Source organism: Raphanus sativus, chromosome 5 (assembly GCF_000801105.2).
Source record: "Raphanus sativus cultivar WK10039 chromosome 5, ASM80110v3, whole genome shotgun sequence".
In the NCBI taxonomy this organism is placed as follows: Eukaryota; Viridiplantae; Streptophyta; class Magnoliopsida; order Brassicales; family Brassicaceae; genus Raphanus; species Raphanus sativus.
In genome coordinates, this window is record NC_079515.1 from 3,447,714 (window position 1) to 3,468,641 (window position 20,928).

The following is a 20,928-nucleotide window of genomic DNA, read 5'->3' on the forward strand; positions in this document are numbered from 1 at the left end:
ATTCTTCATTGTTATCTGGGACTGCAAAACTCAGCAAAAAGCTCGTTCGCAACCTGATAGGGAACCACAAGACCTCACTGAGTCACTGTTAGTTGTCCCTCCTTTACTTACCACCTTTTTTCACAAACTGAGAAGAAGAAGATGCCATAATCAAACAGATCAATGAGAAACCAATAGCAACAGGTCATCATCATTCATCACAAAGAAGATAAGTTATAAACACCTTTCAAGCTAAATTGACGTAGCCTTTCCTCCTCTACACTCTTATCTGGTCCAGTCACAAACCGATGTCTCTTCTTTTTCTTACCAATGTTACTTAGCTAGCGTGATCAGCTTCGAGCACAGAGACTATAAATAATGCCACAAACAGAGAGACACAACAAGAAGGGATTAACTTGAGTGAATGTGAATTAGTTAAAACACATTACATGTTTACCATTTTTTTTAAACACATTACATCAAATGGCTAAATTTTAAGGAAAAGAAATTGCGGTGAGCGTTGATCGGGGAACACGCAACCTTCAGATCTTCAGTCTGACGCTCTCCCAAGCTATCCCTCTGACAATTATTTCCTAACTTTAGTGAGATATTATACTAACTCCATTTCTATGTATATTGTAAAATCTGATATCAATATTTGCCTTTTTGACCGAAAGAACAATTGAAAAGGGCGTTAAAATCACTATACAAGCAAAAATATGCGGCAACTGTTGAACAATATAACCGGAAGAAACCTCAGAATGTACATAATTTGAACTGTCTTCTTTTTTAAAAGGAAATAGCTTCACCTGCGCAACTATGCATATATTGGGTTTTCCGTTTTTATACATTGATATTTGTTTTTATTAGTATAATATATTTTAGATGTGTTCCATATAAAATATTTGTATTCCAAAGATCCGAATCGGGTAACATGGTTATTTTTTTACTATCCGAACTCGTTTGAGATATATTGGTATTTGGATATTTTTTTTAGGTTCTTATACATCAGAACCGAACTCATCCTAATCCGGGAGGATCCAATTTGAAACCCACACATAAATTTATAATATCCAAGCGGGGCTTAATTTTTAAACCCGTAAAAATAATACTCGAAAGAAATAATCAGTACATGAATGAGTATTTGAATGTTCATACTTAACTGATTATGTAAACAAATTAAAAAAAAATTCTAGTGTTTGACTAAATTAAGTAATTTTTTTTATTTAGTAAAATGGTTATATGGAATGAAAATTAAGTGACAATAAATATAATATGTTTTTATAATTTTAATTTAAGTTATATTGTTCGCATAAACTATATTTTGAATTATGTATTTGGCTACATAGTTTTTTACCGACTGAAACTAAGATAAAAATATTTTTAGTAAAATAGAGTAAACCGAACTTTTAACCATATGCAAAATCTGGTTATTTTACATTATGATTTTTATAGTTAGTATAAAACTAATTGTGATTAACTAATAAATACAAATCTGCAATATTATTATTTTGATAATATAATTAGTGATGTATGGTTAAGATAATATAATTAATGAAGTTGTTAAATTGAATAAAAATGTGAAGATAATTAATGTATTTGTTGTTAACCATCCAAAATAAAGTCTTGCATAGTGTTAAAGGTACCATGTTACATACCATATTAAATCATTTTGAGTTATTAAAAAAAGGAGACAGGGTTGCTAGTCGAGTTGAACAATGGATGTTTTTCTCATTACACAAGTGGGGCATGAAGTCTGAGATAGCTTGGTGTGTGTAATGTAATGTACCAATATGAAGTTAATGTAACCAAGAAACTTTCTGTTCCCTGGAAATTTAGTTATTTATATTTGCTTTCTGTTGATTTGAAGGTCGTTAAACTCAATGACAAAGAAGCTGGTTTCTTTTCTTATTTCCACCATAACCCGAAAATGAAACATACATATGAAAAAAACAGCAAGACCATCAGCATCAATAGCAGCAGCAGAATGTAGATGAGAGAGACATTCACATATCAACATGCAACACGTTTATACAAATCCGAAGGCAACCGAGGCGTGGCAACGGCTTGAACAGGTGTACGCATGAAAGTAACGATTCCAGGGTTTCCAGACATATCAATCTCCTCTGGTTTAGTACCTTGGGGCAGTGTCCAAACGAAGTGGTGAAGCAAATGACTCAACATCGAAGTCACCAAGTTGATACCAAGTTGTGCACCGGGACAAACCCGTCTTCCTGCTCCAAACGGAAGCAGCCTAAAATCATGACCCTTCATGTCAACGTCTTCTTCCAAGAACCTCTCTGGTCTAAAATCTAATGGGTTTCTCCATACGGCAGGGTCTCTACCCACTGCCCAAACGTTCACATGAACGTTTGAACCTTTGGGAATGTTGTAGCCTCCTATCTTGACGTCTGCGCTTGATCGGTGAGGAACCATTAGAGGCGTTGGAGGGTGCAGCCTGAATGATTCTTTAACAATGCATTTCAAGTAGGGTAAGCGTGCCAAGTCTGGCTCGGTTAAGATCCGGTCAAGGCCAATGACTCTGTCGAATTCTTCTTGCACCTTTTGTTGTACTCTTGGATTCTTGATCATTTCCGCCATGGCCCATTCGGCTGTTATCGCTGCTGTGTCCATCCCTGCCGTGATCATATCCTGCATAGACACACCATTTACCCTATCGTGAGCAACAAGTAATTTATACAGAATAAAGTGTCTAAATAGTTATTATGTTTATCAATTGATTCCATTGGCCGGATTTAAGGTTTTTGGGGCTATAAATATTTTTAGTTTAATTTTAGTAAACATTTTTGATAATTTAGGGAATATGCTATATGTATATATTAACTCTTTAAAATTAAGGGTGAAGACAAATGTTTCATCGATGTGTCCAGAACCATGCATGTCCATTTAAGCACTAAAACATACCCATAGAAGACCAATGATGGTGTCTTCGCTAAGATCATACTGATCCTTCAACGTAAGCAACGCATCAACGAAATGCTGCTTTGGTCCACTAGACTTTTGACGGGCCAAAGTGTGCTCTTCCATGATAGCTCGAGTGAGGAGGTCGCGGCGAGCACCGTGCTCAGCAAACGCCTTCTCATCGGCTGGACACATCCACCGGAGCCAGGAGATGTGTTCAGCTATCGACAGTGAAGCACCTAGCTTCAGACCGTTGGACACTATGGCATGGAACTCGAGCCCTTGCTCGTCCATCACACCTTCCGCGTTCACGAAACGCTTTCCGAACACCAACCGCGTTATGTTGTTGAACGCAACCGCTCCTAAGTACTTCCTCAGTTGTATTCCTTTGGCTATGTTTTCTGAGGATAAGATACATAATTAAATATCACTAACTTTTTTCTATGCTTGAAATATTTTTTTTTGAATTGTATAAAATAGAATTTTCAGAAATTCTATTTGGAAACTACTATCTTGAAAAGTTACAAAAAAAAAACTACTATCTTGAATATCTTAAAAAGGTAAATAATACTAATTTACTAAAATTTAAATTCTAAAACAACTGAGATTCATTTAGAAATATCTTAAAATATTTATTTAATATACTTATAAATTAGACTTTCAAGTATTTATAATACTTTTTAATAAAATATTATTAGTTTAAAAGTATCAATTAAATAAGAACCTTCTGAATGAAAGTGCTCCTAATCAGAGAATTTCCACATAAATCGCAAAACTCTCTTTTCTTCTTTCTTTTTTTTGAAGAGTACTTCTCTTACGTTTTACGAAAAGCTCCTTTAATGGAGATTTTTTTTTTTTGAAAAGGTGATCTAAGGAACGATGACGTACCAGGAAGGTTGCAGTCTCTGAAGACGGACTCAACCATGGAATTGACTTCATCTTCACGGACAGGTCTGAGTGACTCGAGTCGTTTAGGTGTGAAGAGCTCAAGCATGCAAACTTTTTTCACCTTCACGTAATGTGGCCCATAATCTGCCCATATTAGATCCTGACCGTTGCGACTGAATGCTTCCGTTGATCTGTTCCGGTGCCTGTCGGCAAGTTTCTGGTCGTGATCTTTGAGCACTTCTTTTGCTAGCTCGGCGCTAGATACCACAACATTTAGAACCGAGCCTATCCAGACCGATATGATTGGTCCGTAGGTTTGTGCCCACTCATAGTAGCATATGAACCGGACAGGTTTAATGTCGCAAAGGTTACCGATGATTGGTTTAGGGAGTGGGCCCGGCGGGAGATTTAATCTTAGCCGTTGGATCAGTTTGTAAGACACGACTGCGGCGATGGCCGCCGTTATAAGAAACCATGACATGAGTTTTTGTTTACTTTCCAGAGACAGTGATTAAATCGAGTATTACTATAAAAAAGGAAAAAAAAATGTGTAAATCAAATTCAGTTTCTAGACAGATCTGGTCGAGACTTTGATTTATACTAGATAATTACCCGCGCTACGCTGCGGGATTGTCTCTTCAATATTCGGCCATAGCATCAAATTATGTATTTTAGTATGTTTAGTCTATAGTCTCTTAGGTTAGTTTTTTTCTTCTACAACCTCAAAGGTTTTGTGATGTAATTACCCATTGCAGAAGATAACTCATTGATGTGCACTGCATCTTTCTGTGCAGATTTTCTTTCTTTTAGACACAGATTCCACTTACTTGTTGGAACCATCTAACATAAAACCTAAGTTTCTTGCTTATATCAGGCATGTGCTCAATCTCAGCCTATGATATCCCAAGAAACCAAAAAATAAACAGTTTTTCAGTGAGACTGCAATAGGCTTTTTCAAAAATTTCTGAGTGAAACCTAATTGGATCTTGGTTAACAAATCTTGGAATCAAAAACTATCCAGCATTTTTTTCAGTATCGTCGTTATTATTCCAACACTTGTTGAAATGATGAAATATAATAATTCACTGGTGTCATTGTTATTTGCCACCAAGCTTGATATTTCGGAGTACATGGAAAAAAATGAAGAGTTCATCAAACATATTTCCAATCCACAATGATGAAATCTAATAATACTATAATCTGTTTCCAAATTAAATTTTCTTTTGTTATCCAAAATCAAATCTATACTATTATTTAAAAAGTGATTTGGCTTATGTGTCAGCTTCTCCATATTTTTAGGTTTTTTATTTATTTGTCATGTTTTCTATAATTTTAGGTTTATTCATATTTTATTCTTAATTATTAATATTAGTAAATATTTTAATGATTTACTTATAATTTATCATTATCTTTATCTTGAGAATAACTTAAAAATTCTAATCATAATGTCATATTTGAATTGATATTATATATATTTAAGTAAAATTAAAAAAATTATATAATTTTTATATTATATTTGTCATGTTTCCTGTAATTTTAGGTTTAGTCATATTTATTTTTAATTATTAATCTTAATATATATATTTTAGTGATTTTGCTTATAATTTGTCATTATCTTGAGAATAACAAAAAAATTCTAACCACAATGTCATATTTATATTATATTTACTTAAGTATAATTAGAAAAAATATATATATATATGTTTATATTATCTTTGGTTTAGTAATATCAAACCGATTACTTTTCATACTCTCCATAATTTTAGTTTTTTTGCTTATTTGTCATGGTTCCCGTAATTTTATGTTTAGTTATATTTTATTTTCAATAATTAATCTTTATAAATATTTTAATTATTTTTCTTATAATTTATCTTTATATTTATCTTGAGAATAACTAAAAACTATAACCAAAATGTCATAATTAAATTTATATTATATTTATTTAAGTATAACTAAAATATCTATTTATATGTTTATATTATATTTGGTTTAGTAATATCAAACCGACTTTATTTCAATATATATATATAGCAAATAATTAAAAGTATTTATATTTATTATGTGAAGTGACTTTTTTGTTCTCACTTTAATCCATAAAGCGTTAAAGTCTTTATTATTTTTAATAGATAATTCAATAAGTTTTGTTAATACATAATTATTCAGAAATTTTTAAAAATTTCATTAACTTGATAATCATCATTATCTAAAAGATTCTATATTATGTTATCCATAAATATTGTACATCATAAGATTTTAAAAATAAATATAAATCCACATATATAATTTTATGTATATATGAATGTTTTAAGTTTATTCTGCATAACGAAAGATGTTTTCTTAAAATAGAAAAAAATTGTATGATAAATTTTAATTCTTAACTAATTATTAAATATTTCAAAAGCATAAAAATACTTTATTTTAGTGAATTTTGAATTGATAATATATTCATGTATAACTTTTTTGTAAAATTGTTAAGCCCGCAAGTGCGGTTAAAACTCTTAGTTATATAAATATAATAGGTTCCTTCCGGTTATAAAAACAGGTTCTCGTCTTCTGCTTTTTTCTTTAAAAATCAACATTCATATCAGATTCAACATCATCTAATCGCTTTGGTTTACTAAAACCGGTTTGGTTTGTCTAATTAATCTCTTTTATCAAACCAAAGCTCAATTTTTCTTATTCACGTTAACCTAACACGTGTATAAATTATATAAGTATATCTATCTCCTTCTACCTAAAGCCAAACCGTCATCTTCCTTGTGTGGTAATCACCAATGCTTCTAACCACTTCTTCGTATTATCTTCTCTTCTTCCCCTCGTCAGCCTTCGTATTGTTCTTGGTTCTTCCTTCAAATCTTCTTCTCTTTCTTGTGTGAGGAAAAGATGTGGTGTTTGTCTCAGATCGTCACCACCACCTTCCTCTTGCGAACTACTCACCTCTGGATCCACCGCATCTGCTGTCCATAGACTCATCTTTGCTCTTGTTGGTGTTATGCGGCAGAACCAAGACGTGGAGGAGAAAGGAGCGACGTCAGAGCTGCCGGTCTTCACCATCACTCGACGCCCCGAATCTTCACAATCCACCGATGATACCATCCGAGCGGTACCAACCACCAAAGTCGAGATCCGAGCAAGTCAGATTACCATCCACTCTTGCTTGCGCCCCAAGAGTTTTCCTTCCCCACTTTCAATCAATCTGATCGATGGCGACGTATACGGTGGTTAAGGCATGAGGAGGGGGCTTACGGCGTGAAAGGAGGCCGCACAGTAGCAGTAGAAGCCCATCTGATTTTCAATATTTCTGATCGTAAATCTTGGACAAGTGAAAGTGGTGATACAAACAAAGAAGAAAAGGCAAAGCACGAGACAAAACTGATGTGTAGAAACGAAATGATTTGATTGGTTTTCATAGTTTTTTCATTTATTGACATGGCAATCTCACAAACTTCTAAAAATCTGATGTGTCATGTTCTGGAGAGTTACTTGTGTTATTATTGAATATTTATTTATTAAGTTTTATTCTGTTTGGTAATAGTTATTTGTTTAAATTTAATTTTATTAATACTTTTTGTGCAAATTTTGATTAGTAGAAATATGATGTTCTGTTAGAAAAATTAGTCGAGTAATAAAATTGAATAAAATTTACATTCAAAACAATCCTAATATTGGCGGTGTCACAAGTGTCCTTCTAAAGTTGGCAAATCACAAAATCGATATCAGCACCAACTTCCACCTAAAAGCTATTGCTAATTTGCTATATTCTTCACGAGGCCAACAAGCATTTGTATTGGAAAAAAATCTGTAACCAACAACCATATATACATATTGTTCTTGAACGGAAGAACTTAGTGATTTGAGAACTAACCAACAAGCCAATTGCTACCAAACTCCGGAACTATAAATCAATATCTGCAAATTCTCTTATGCAATCTGTTTAGAGATTCATGTTTTCTAGGCCAAAGATTGATAACACAATACACTGGTTATCATTCTGATATATTACTATGCCAGAAGAGATTCATTTCAATAGTAAAATATGAATGTGATATATGCATGATGGTGAAAATGACCAAAGTTAATCTTACCTGCAACGCTTTGGAAAAGACTTGAGCCTGGCCTTAAGCTTTCGATGGTATAATTGGAAGATATGATTCTCTGTTGCAAGATCCTGAAAGAGTAACACAATGGAAGTATAAAAGGCTACACTTTGGAAGTAAAATACTATCAATGGAACTAACAAGTCTTGGATTCAATAAACATAGATTTCAATTCCACTAAGGTCATACGACTTACATAAAACTGATTAGCCATCATAGGTGATGGATCACACGTTCCAAGAGTAATTTTCCACTGCTTAAACTCTCCTCTGAGAATCCCTTAGATATGCTTTCCATTCCACTTCTGCAATAACCAGTACTATTTGTTCAAAATGTAAGCCACAAAAATTATGGCCAGCAGAACCAAGAGAGTAATCTGCTTTGATACCCCCATTCCTCTGAGTGGAACCCCTTGGGAATTGGGATGCATATGATTAAAAAATTTCTTTGGTGAAAGGATCGATGGTTACTTTCTGTAAGCGAACACAAATTAAATCTCTAAGATAAAGACCAAAACTTATCAGCAGAATATTACTAAACTCTATATGAACGATAGTACTATAAAACACTTTAGTTATTGATACAAATAGTTAAATTACCCTTCCATGAGAAGATCTCTTCTCTAACGTAAGACCATAACCATATCCCCAACCGTACCTGTACATTTGGGATATTTTGGCATCAAAGAAAACACAAACCATACACTGATACACATATGAAAATAAGGAAACAATAAAAGAGTTCTGGGATACATGCACCAGATCAGGTCCATGTAACGGTAAACCCATAGTTAAACCTGTAGCAGTGCCGCCGGCTCAAATGTTTCCGTCTCGGTATTGTCGCGGAGGCCTCTACAGACACCTGAGGAAGAGACAGATGAAGTAGAAGCTGGGCCAGAGCTAGAGCTACGAATCAGGGTGGGATCGATCATCGGAATCAGCCGCCGACGACAATACTCCCTTTGATGCTTCGTCTTTGAGCATCGTCCGTGAACGGTAAAATTAAGAAAGTGGAAACGTTTAGAACAAAAACAATGTGAATGACGTGTATGAATGACATGGAAAAACAAAATATTTTCATTGGATCTTCAACTTTTTTCATTTATTGACATGTCTATCTCTGATGTCTCTAAAAATCTGATGTGTCAACAGCATAGGAGAACCTTGTTTCATTACTGTGTGGATTAGGGAGGGAGTTGGTGAACCGATTTATTTTGTTTGTTTTTTTTTTTTTTGATAATCCAGGGTTCTCCATTTAGCGGGTCATTCCCTGGGCCCGGTCAAGCAGCAGTCCACTTCATCCGGGAGGGTATTAACCTGGGCCGAAGCCCAGTACCACTAATGGTGACATGGAAGAGGCAGTTCGCCTCCGGCTGGCATCGAACCCGGGAGAATGACAATTGTTATAAAATACTTATTCTGTTCCATATTATAGAAGAAAAACTTGTTTCACAAATATATTTTTTTTGTATTTTATGAAATCGTTTTATTTAACAATAGTAAAGTACAAATAATTAAAAATGATTGATTTTATCAAATTTCTATTTATTTTATTTTATTAAAATCGATAGTCATAAAAATAATGTGCTTATGATACAAATTCAATATATATTTGTAATATGTGTGAAAACATGAAAATTTTATCTTTATGGAATGAAAGGAATACTACATTAGTATTTTTCTACTGTTAGTAAACTATCATCTTTCAAATGTAAAACATGGAAAAAATAATATAATTAAACCGTAAAAATCATGGCACAAAGCCACAAACAGTTTACAAACAAAATAGCACAAAGGCATAAACAAGAAGTGGAAATGTCGAGGTTGACATTTAGCTTAAGAGGTATATTGAATCTGAAATTTGAGGTGATTTGATTTTTATTGAGTTTTTAGATGATTGTAGAAAATATGAGAATTCAGTGTAATTTTTGTTAAATAACTCTAAAATCATATCTGAAGCTATGAGATTTTTATTTTATTTTTATAATAAAAAGACCTTTCTCAAACATTCTAAAAAAACTAAACATCTAAAATTTTCAACCTAATTTTATTCAATAATAGTAAATTCAGAGTGTTATGAAATGAAAAGTTCAATAAACTAGATTTTAAAGTGTTTTTTAAATCTATGTTTTAATATAGTAGATTTGTCATATCAATACAAATCACTTCAAACTCTTAGTTGAATAGTCCTTCCTCCTCTTTAAGTTTCATGATCATCAATATTTGGATTGAGGTTTTAACCGTTTTTTACTATTATGGAAATTTACAGGGAAGAAACAATATTAACTTTCATATTCCACTTTCTACCTAACCAATTGAGGTGAAATATCCATTTGCTTAACTGTAGGGCCGGCTTAGATCATCTCCGTTCTCACTCTATACTGTAATATATATATAGGTTGGGTTCTTTTTGCTATTAAACTTATTGGATTTTAAGATGGGTCTCGGACCCTACCTGTTACTGCAGTTTTTGATACATATTACAGTTAGTAAAAACATCTTTCTGTTTTGTTTCATAAGTTTACACTATTATTATACTATCTTACAGAATTTTTCTACGTTTGAATTAAATAGTTTGTGGGAAATTGTTCATTTTGTGTTTTCAATTTATACGATACGAAATATATAGACTGTTTTTCTTGTTAGCAGAATGTTTTCACTTAAATGTTAAGCATTATTGCATCATCAGTGTTCAAACACGTGCATGCTATTGCAGGTTAGCTAGGTTTTAATAAGAAAATGCATGTGCAAGAAGAAAATTATATTACGTCAAAGCCCCAAGTGAAATCAAGTGAAGCATATGCTTGGGCTTTTGATTATAATAAAAATATTAAAAGGCTTATTATTTAACAAGTGAGACACTAAAACGTTTTATTACAGTTTCACTATAAGTTTGCTGAGCATATAGTGTAAACCTTGAATTATCTCCATGTCCGCTGAGCATATTTAAAAGACCCATAAAATTATGAAAATTATCCCTCTGGCCATGTGATTCCAGGGCCAGTTTCAGATTTTTTTTTTAATTCAAACGAGGAAAAACGCCTGATCGGTCGAGTAGGTGTGATGGGTTAGGTGAGACGTAAAACTGAGAGCGACCCCTAGGGCTGGGCAAAAAATCCGAACCCGAAAAACCAAACCGAACCCGATCCGAAAAAGTAGCACCGAACCCGAATCGAAATTGATTAAATATCCGAACGGGTTCAAAATTTCGGTATTTAAAGAACCGAAACCGAACCCGATCCGAACCAAAATATTTTGGGTACCCGAATGTATCCGAAATAAATTTATATACTTAAATATATATAAGATACCTTTAAGTTTTCCAAAATACTCAGAAAATATATGCAAATAGTCAAAAGTAAATGTTTAAAATAGCTAAAGTATACTGAAAACAACAAAATAGTTAAATATCTATTGATTCTTTATCTAAATATTCAAAGAAAACTAATTTATATATTAAATTAAGGTATTTTAACATATATGTTATGAAAATTTATATGTAATATATTATCTTTCTTATAGATTTTGAAAATTTAAAGTATATAATGAATTTTGAAAATTTAAAAACATTTTAAATGGGTTATTCGAACCCGAACCGAACCCGCAAAGATCCGAACCGAACCCGAACCAAAATTTAGAAATATCCGAATGGGACTAAAATCTTTAATCCCGAAAACCCGAAACTCGAATGGACTGAACCGAAATCCGAATGGGTACCCGAACGCCCAGCCCTAGCGACCTCAACGGTAAAGACACTCAAATGGGTTTGTTAAATGCTTTATATTTATATTTTAATACACTTTATTTATGTAATTAAAATTTTCTTTTCTTTTGAATAATCAAACCACTTACATGGTGACACATATGCATCAGATATTGGCAAGAAACCCTGAGGCACAGGACCACCGACAAGGGTACAATTTCTGACAGTAGAATTAGCAAACAGACTACAACATTAAGGAGTCAAAAACTATAAATAACTACATTAAATTCACATGTTTATGGTGTATCTGAGACTTTAGATGTTTCTCTTTCCTGTTTTTGCTAATTTTTATTTTTTTTTCGGTGCTTTACATCTGCTCTGGATACTAGCGATGGAGATACTCTTATATATTTTGGCTTCAGTATATTTAGAAATTTTTGTTATTGTTAACTGCGGTACGGGACCGAATGTCTATACTATTCGTAGCCTTTGTGGATTTTTTCTGTACGAGTCTTGTGATTTTGTTGTTATTATATTCGTTAAAGTGAGCACAATAATTCGATATCTGATTCGGTAGTGTTATTTAATTTGATTTCAATGAACATGTTTTTTTCTATATATATTTCTGTACGAGTCTTGTGATTTTGTTGTTATTATATTCGTTAAAGTGAGCACAATAATTCGATATCTGATTCGGTAGTGTTATTTAATATGAGTTCAATGAACATGTTTTTTTCTCTATATATATATACTAGGTGATTTTTCCGTGCTGATGCACATATATAAATATTTATAAAATAATTATACTATAATAATTAATTGTTATATACTTTAATTTTAAAATAATTTATAATTTTTATGCATAATTTATATTAATAATATTAAAATATTTTAATTAGACATATGATTTTAGATATGTTATATTTAGTCTATTTTATTACTGTCTATTTAGTTATCATTTAGGTATATTGTATTGCATTTATTTCTGAATTCAACTATAGTATTTTTTATTTTAGATATATTAAAATTTGATTAATTTTCTTTTTTTGCATCTAGGTTGGTTGTTTTATTTTATATAATCTATTGTTTTAGATATAAATTGATTAGTCAAGTAACTCATATTGTAAATATATTGAGTTACATATATTCTTTCAAACTGAAACCGAAATATGATTATTTTTATTTTTTTTGGTTTACGTGGTCGGACTAATAAAATTAAGTATCCAGGCTCCGTTAGCAAAGATCCAATTGATAATTAATATATTATATATATATAAAATTAAGTTAAATCGAATTAATTTTATTTATTGTTTTATTGAGCATGTATGATCATATATTTATCAAATTATATGTTCATTTAAAAAAAATATATGTATATATATATATATATATATTAGAAAATAAAACGATGATCAATAGAAAGTTACATACATAAGTAACTGATACATTTTTAGAAGCTCATGAACACATATCAATATTTACAATAATTAAAATATTTTATAAATTCCAAATATATTTTTTTTTTATGTCTTGGATTATTCAATAACCTTTGTTAGTTTACCTCATTATAAAATCTTTATTTACTAAAAAAAACTGAGACAACAAAGGTTTAAAACCTCTTTGATCATCATCTTATATCAGTGCTCTAAGAAACTATACACTAAAACCAGATTTTCATATTTTTGAAAATTTTCCAAAATCCGTGGTTAACCCCCTTCAAAAATATTAAGTTTTAGGTAAATGTTCTATATACTGAAGTTCATACTCTTCACTTTAGTTTAAAAATTTCAAACCAAATTCTATATTTGAATTAATGTATTCTAAAGTCTCTTTCATGGTAGATAGGAATCATTCTAACTTTTTAATATTTAGTTTACTGAAATTTCATATACTGTCTAGATCAGTGGAATTAGCATTATAAAATCTTCATTATCTAGAGAAACGGAGACAACAGAGGTTATAAACCTATTTGACCATCATATTATGTCAGTTATTGACGAAACTATATATACACTAAAACCAGATTTTCATATTTTTTGAAATTTTTTCAAATCCGTGGATTAACCCTTCCAAAAATATTGAGTTTCCAGTAAATGCTCTACATACTGAAGTTTATACTCTTCACTTTAGTTTAAAAATTTCAAACCACATTCTAAACTATCTTTCATGGAATATAAGAATTATTCTAATTTTTTGATATTTAGTTTGAAAAAATTTCATATACTGCCTTGATTATTGGAATTACCATTATAAAATTTTCATTATCTAGAGAAACAGAGACAACAAATGTTCTAAATCTCTTTGACCATCATCTTATGTCAGTTCTCGATGAAACTATACACTAAAACCTCATTTTCATAGTTTTTTAATTTTTTCAAAATCCATGGGTTAACCCCTTCAAAAATATTGAGTTTTTGGTAAATACTCTATACACTGAAGTTTATACTCTTCGCTGTAGTTTAAAAATTTCAAACCACATTCTACATTTGAATTAATGTATTCTAAACTATTTTTCATGGTATATAGGAATCATCCTAATTTTTAATATCTAGTTTACTAAAATTTCATATACTGACAAGATAGCATTATAAAATCTTCATTATCTAGAGAAACGGAGACAACAAAGGTTCTAAACTCTTTGACCATCATTTTATGTTAGTGTTCGATGAAACTATACACTAAAACCAATTTTTTATATTTTTGAAATTTTTTCAAATTCCATGGGTTAACCCTTCTAAAATTATGAGTTTTTAGTAAATGCTCTATATACTGAAGTTTATACTTTTCACTTTAGTTTAAAAATTTCAAACCACCTACTACATTTGAATTAATGTATTCTATGCTATCTTTCATGGTATATAAGATTTATTTAAATTTTAAAAATTTAGTTTACTAAAATTTCATATACTACCAAGATTAGTGGAATTAGCATTATAAAATCTTCATTATCTAGAGAAACGGAGACAACAGAGGTTCTAAACTCTTTGACCATCATCTTATGTTAGTGTTCGATGAAACTAAACACTAAAACTAGATTTTGATATTTTTGAATTTTTTCCAAAATCCGTGGGTTAACCCCTTTTAAAATAATGAGTTTTCGGTAAATGCTCTATATACTGAAGTTTATACTCTTCACTTTTGTTTAAAAATTTCAAACCACATTCTACATTTGAATTAATGTATTCTAAACTATCTTTCATGGTATATATGAATCATTTTAATTTTTTAATATTTAGTTTACTAAAATTTCATATACTGCCCAGATTAGTGGAATTAACATTATAAAATCTTCATTATCTAGAGAAACGGAGACAAAATAGGTTCTAAACTCTTTGACCATCACCTCATGTTAGTGTTCGATGAAACTATACAATAAAACCAGATTTTCATATTTTTGAAACTTTTTCAAATTCGTGAGTTAACTCCATCTAAAATAATGAGTTTTCGGTAAAATGCTCTATATACTGAAGTTTATACTCTTCACTTTTGTTTAAAAATTTCAAACCACATTCGACATTTGAATTAATGTATTCTAAGCAATCTTTCATGGTATATAAAAATCATTCTAATTTTTTAATATTTAGTTTACTAAAATTTCATATACTGTCTAGATTAGTGAAATTACCATTATAAAATCCTCATTATCTAGAGAAACGGAGACAACAGAGGTTCTAAACTCTTTGAACATCATCTTATGTTAGTGCTCGATGAACCTATACACTAAAACTAGATTTTAATATTTTGAAATTTTTCGAAAATCCGAGGGTTAACCTCTTTAAAATAATGAGTTTTCGGTAAATGCTCTATATACTGAATTTTATATTCTTCATTTTTGTTTAAAAATTTCAAACCACATTCGAAATTTGAATTATTGTATTCTAAGCTATCTTTCATGGTATATAGGAATCATTCTAATTTTTTAATATTTACTTTACTAAAGTTTCATATACTGCATGGATTAGTGGAATTAGCATTATAAAATCTTCATTATCTAGAGAAACGAAGACAACAGAGGTTCTAAACTCTTTGACCATCATCTTATGTAAGTGCCTGATGAAACTATACACTAAAACCAGATTTTCATATTTTTAAAATTTTTCCAAAATCCGTGGGTTATCCCCTTCTAAAATAATGAGTTTTCTGTAAATGCTCTATATACTGAAGTTTATACTCTTCACTTTAGTTTTAAATTTTCAAACCACATTCTACATTTGAATTAATGTATTCTAAAGTATCTTTCATGGTATATAGGAATTATTCTAACTTTTTAATATTTAGTTAATAAAATTTCATACTGACTAGATTAGTGGAATTAGCATTATAAAATCTTCATTATCTAGAGATATGGAGATAAGAGAGGTTCTAAATCTTTGACCATCATCTTATGTTAGTGTTCGATGAAACTATACACTAAAACCAGATTTTCATATTTTTAATTTTTTTCCAAAATCCGTGGGTTAGCCCCCCTTCTATAATAATGAGTTTTCTGTAAATACTCTATATACTGAAGTTTATACTCTTCACTTTAGTTTAAAAATTTCAAACCACATTCTAAATTTTAATTAATGTATTCTAAAGTCTCTTTCATGGTATATATGAATCATTCTAATTTTTTAATATTTTTGATATATGGTGTTTTATACATCATTGTATATATGTTTTCTAATTGGTTTTCAAGTCTTTATCGAGTCTTTCTAGTCCTTTTCGAGTCATTACAGGTCTGGAGTTGCACTGGATGGGAGATGGACCTGCTGGAACAAAAGAAGCAGAAAACAGTGCAGTTTGGTGATTTTCACGCAGAACAGTCTGATGACTGTTCCCGATCAAGCGGAACAAGCAGACGGAGTGATCCCGCGGTTGTTCCGGACGAATAAGGAAAATACAACATCTCGGGATTTGCCCTAATTATCCTCTTTTTCTCTCTGGCCGCCTGTGGCTTTTGATATAACTTCTTTTTCTATTTTTCTACATCATTCTACGCTATTCTAGACACAAGAAACCATTGGAGACTTTTAGATTATTGGATTTTGCTTATTGTAAAGGGAGAAGGCTCCATCTCTCTCTCCATAGAGAAGATTATCCTGAACCCTCTCTTTGTTTCTGTTATATTTATGCAGTATTATTCTTCTATGAACTCTGTGTTTTCTCTGTTCATGGCTGAGTAGTCGGCTTGCTTGTCTAGGGTTCTAGGGTGTTGATTTCGTGAGCTAAACATAGATAAGTGAATCACTCGATTGTCTTCATTCATAACCATTCTTACTGCTTGCATTAAGCTGGCCGCTTAATGTTAGATCATAGGTTTAATCTGATCATCAAAAGTGCTTAGGTTGCTAGATCTGTTTTGAATGAGCATTGCATCCCTAATCAGCGAAAGTAGATATTAGGGTGTTCTGTGAACCTATCGGACTTGATCTCTATTGCTTGTTGTCGCTTCTCACCTCAACGACAGTTAGACGGTGAGATCGATCAGCATAGGGAGCAGTATCACGATAGTGGACTGTTCTACTTGAGTGATCCGAGTTCTAGACTGTTCTATTTAGCACTTGAATAATTGTTTGGCTCACAAGTATTGACACCCGATGAAGTAACCCTAGGCTGGCTTCTCTTTAATCTGAATTCACATTTACTTTATTTTATTTGCTGCTTGTTACAAAACTCAAAACCCCCATATTGTTTTAGCTTAATATTGATCCTATAGAAATAAAGTGTAAGAGTTGGTCTCTGTGGATTCGATCCTAAAGTGCTACATCGACATACCATTCGATTGTGGTAGTGTGCACATTAGGTTAATTGGTGTGCGTGAACACGAATATCAATTTGGCGCCGTTGCCGGGGACCATCTTTTTACCTTTATTTTTCGGTTATTTATTTAGTCTAAGACCTCTAACTTGCTCTTTTCTCTTTGTTGCAGGAGATCGCAAGGTTTAGAAAATCAGAACAGACAACAGCCAAGGCCTACTGACACCACCATGGGTGATCACGGTCATCAAGATGATCTCGCTGCAGCAATGCAACTGATGCAACAGCAGATGCTTCAGATGCAGCAGACCATCCAAGCTCAGCAAGCAGCTGCAGAACAATATGCTCAACAGGCTGCTCTCGCGCGGCAAGAACAAGCAGCGCAGACTGTTCCAATCGGGGAGAGAAACCTTCCGCGGAACATTCCTACTACGCGCTCTGCCATTGTTCCTCCACTCTGCACCAGGCAGGACTTCGAGATCAAGCCTGCTCTGATTGATCTGGTGCAGCGAAAAGTGTTCTCTGGTCTCTCTGCAGAAATTCCAATGGAGCATATTGAGAATTTCGAAAAAGTCTGCAGTTTTACTCGTGCGAATGGTGTGCCACCAGACTACATCAAGTGCATGCTATTCCCATTCTCTCTTGATGGAAAAGCTGCACGGTGGTTGAACTCCCTCCCTACCGGCTCTCTCACTTCATGGGAACAGGTCCGATCAGCGTTCCTCAACCATTTCTACTCTAAGGCGAGAACAGCTGCATTGAGGAACAAGATCACTTCATTCAGACAGCTCCATGATGAGCCTTTTTGTGACGCATGGGAGCGCTTCAATGACTACCAGAGAGAATGCCCTCACCATGGATTTGATGATGATTACCTCCTGGGCATTTTCTATGATGGGGTGGACTGGAAATACCAAGGTGCTCTAAACTCTTCGAGCAATGGAAACTTCATGACTCAGACCACTGATGGAGCGCTCCAGCTGATTGAGAACATGGCAGCTAGCTCAGCCAATGAGAATCAGGAGAGTAACCGCTCCAAGAAAGGGAACAGTGTACACACCCAGAAAATTGATGAGCTAACAGCTAAGGTCGATCAGCTACTGCAGAACAACCAGGCACAAGGATCTGGGTATCAGAACACCATCCCGCAGAGCAATCAGCAAGTTGTTCCAGCCGCGAGTGCTCCGACTGCAGGGAACAGTCCGTCAGATGATCTGAAAAATCTGAACATTATGATGCAGCAGATGCTCCAGAGCCAGCAACTTCAGGTCAAGGCACTGAATCAGGTTACCACAGACATCAACACCAGGATGGACAGCATGTTCACCGAGCTGAATTCAAAATATGATACTGTGAGCAACCACATAAAGAAGATTGATATTCAGCTTGTTCAAACTGCTGAAACTGTTAAAAGACAGCAAGAGATCATTCGAGGAAAAAGTGTGATGAATCCTAGGGTTGAGCACTGTAATGCAACCGAGCAGAGACGTGAGGAATCTGAGGAAAAACAAGCAGAACAACTGTTCGCTGAGACTGTTCTGGGCGCAGAACAGAGAACAGAGCAGTCTGCTAGCTCTAGAGTGACTGCTCCCACGACTGCTCCCGCTCCCGACAGATCTACTGATATTCCACCAGTGCGAGTCTATGTTCCTAAGGTTCCCTATCTGATTCCACCTAGACACCTGAAGGTGTTGCCTAAGGTTGATGACCCTGGAAAGTTTGCTTTTCCATGTTCCATTGCTGGGGTAGAATTTAAGGAAGCTCTTTGTGACTCTGGATCTTGTGTGAATCTTGTCTCAAAAGCGATTGTAGACAAGTTGGGCATTACTGAAGTTGAGCCTTCTCAGGTGACTCTGACTTTTGCAAACTCTTCCAGAGCAGTTCCTTATGGCACCATTCGCAACCTTCCTGTCCAAGTTGGGGACTGTGTTCTCCATACTGAATTTCAGGTTGTTGAGATGAACAAGGATCATGAGATGCCTTTGATTTTAGGAAGGACATTTATGGCTACAGTGGGAGCAATCGTTGATATGCCTAATAAGAGAGTCTCCTTCTCCCACATCAACAAGAATTTCTTCTATCAGGCTGTTCCCACCAGATTTCAGAAACTACACGCCTCTTGCATCTCAGTGTTCTGTGGAGAAAAGCTGAAGGTTGTTCCAAGGAAGGAGCTTGGTAAAAACAGTAAGTTCAATGAAGTTCTGAATGGAGATCCTCACAATGATACCAAGAAACTCAGTGGGAATGCAAGGGTGAAAGAGAAAGTCCAGAAGAAAAGGGTCAAAGGAGATCTTACTATGACTTTGTCACCTCACTGGTGTGATGAGAAATTCATTGAGTATGAGGTAAAGTGCAAGGGTACCTCTAAACCTTTCTCTAAAGTCAGAGTTATTCTCACTGATGAGCTGAAAGAGAAAGGAGAAGCTGCTGTGAAAGGGTTGTTGAGCAGAGTTTTGAAGCTGAACATGTCTGATTGTGGAGCTTGTTTTGGAACAAGCCCTCATGCTCAACCCGACTGATCCTTGTCCCCAAGTCAAGCTAGTGACTTTAACCAAGCGCTTAGTGGGAGGCAACCCACTGGTAAGTGTAAATATAACTTGGTTTTGTTTTTGTTTGCTTATTTTCGTTTTAGTTTATTGAGTTTCAGGTCAAAAAGCAGAAAAATTCGAGATATTTCGAAAAATTCTGGGTTGCAGAAACGGAGTTCCCTGTTCTGCAAGAGCCAAGAACAACCGCCCAGGTGAAAATCTGGCGACAGAACACCCAGAATTTTTCGGAGCACCCGCTCCAGGTAAGTATCTCGACCAAAAAAAAATTGTAAATTCTTGTTTTCACCTTCTCTCTGATTTATTTTCACACCGAGACGTTGTGAAGTAAGTCTGGGGGAGGGTCTTCGTCGTTTACTAACTCGTTTCTTTCTTTTGTTTTTCTCTTGAGTCAGTTTGAGTCAGTTGAGTCAGTTTGAGTCAGTTTTTAGGATCGAGTCAGTCAAAGTTTTGTGGGAATTAGGACCTTATTCTGTGTTGATCACTAACCACCTCGTGCTTTAGTTGTCTTATTCAGTGACCTTAGCAGTGGCGAAAGACACACATGTGGACCTGGAACACCCTGACATATCTCACTTGATTCTCCAGAAGTTTTCAGCCGATCAGGTTACACTGGGTAGACTTAACTCCAAATAACTTGAACCTAATCTTGACAGAAATTCTTCTTGTTATGGGCACTAGATCAGGGAAACGAGAACAACACTCAGGACTTCTTATTCTTTCTTTCTTTCCATCTTGCTGTTCCTGAGTGGCTAGCTCATCTTTAGCTAGTTCCCACCCTGAACCTTAGCCTTTATTCCACCTTCATGCATTTGTTTTTCAGTGTTATATGTGCAGATATGTGCAAAAAGGTCGGAGAGGAAAGGATCGACGCAGCCTCTTACTCGTTACTGCTGCGCAGATTCAGCCAGAAGGAGAACAAGCAGATTAAGAGAGCAACCACTCCATAACCAATGAGCTGTTCAAGAACATGGGTGGAGAACCAGAATGATTTGAATCAAAACCACCAGTGGCATCCTTGACATCACATGTTACCTCCTTCTTCGTCACCTCAC

General features: G+C 33.7%; 1 protein-coding gene, 1 long non-coding RNA gene and 1 other non-coding gene across 5 annotated transcripts; all 3 read right to left on the minus strand.

Annotated features, from left to right (window-relative positions):
• Positions 1-1,869: 1,869 nt before the first annotated feature.
• Positions 1,870-4,355, minus strand: LOC108858042 (cytochrome P450 98A3-like). The gene is made up of 3 exons (XM_057010476.1): positions 3,790-4,355; positions 2,905-3,302; positions 1,870-2,631 (listed from the first exon to the last, which is right to left on the minus strand). The coding sequence occupies exons 1-3, from the start codon at positions 4,268-4,270 to the stop codon at positions 1,993-1,995; spliced, it is 1,518 nt and encodes a 505-aa protein (XP_056866456.1). The 5' UTR covers positions 4,271-4,355; the 3' UTR covers positions 1,870-1,992.
• A 2,452-nt stretch (positions 4,356-6,807) lies between these two features.
• On the minus strand, positions 6,808-8,943 carry LOC108853515 (uncharacterized). Of its 3 annotated transcripts, none has more exons than XR_001949735.2 (5): positions 8,683-8,943; positions 8,486-8,543; positions 8,083-8,190; positions 7,875-7,957; positions 6,808-7,074 (listed from the first exon to the last, which is right to left on the minus strand). It is a non-coding gene; the product is annotated as an uncharacterized LOC108853515 (long non-coding RNA). The 3 variants fall into 3 exon arrangements; XR_001949736.2 differs by lacking the exon at positions 6,808-7,074 and adding an exon at positions 7,133-7,698; XR_001949734.2 differs by lacking the exon at positions 6,808-7,074 and having other exon boundaries at positions 7,133-7,957; positions 8,683-8,938.
• Positions 8,944-18,082: 9,139 nt separating this feature from the next.
• On the minus strand, positions 18,083-18,189 carry LOC130495305 (small nucleolar RNA R71). The gene has a single exon (XR_008934577.1). It is a non-coding gene; the product is annotated as a small nucleolar RNA R71 (small nucleolar RNA).
• Positions 18,190-20,928: the final 2,739 nt, after the last annotated feature.

Excerpts from the sequence above, each read along its gene's own strand:
- LOC108858042 (XM_057010476.1), bottom strand. The coding sequence starts at position 4,270 with ATGTCATGGTTTCTTATAACGGCGGCCATCGCCGCAGTCGTGTCTTAC. Across the intron at positions 3,303-3,789 it reads CAGAGACTGCAACCTTCCTG|AAAACATAGCCAAAGGAATA; the intron begins GTACGTCATCGT and ends TCTTATCCTCAG. Across the intron at positions 2,632-2,904 it reads CCATCATTGGTCTTCTATGG|GATATGATCACGGCAGGGAT; the intron begins GTATGTTTTAGT and ends GTGTCTATGCAG.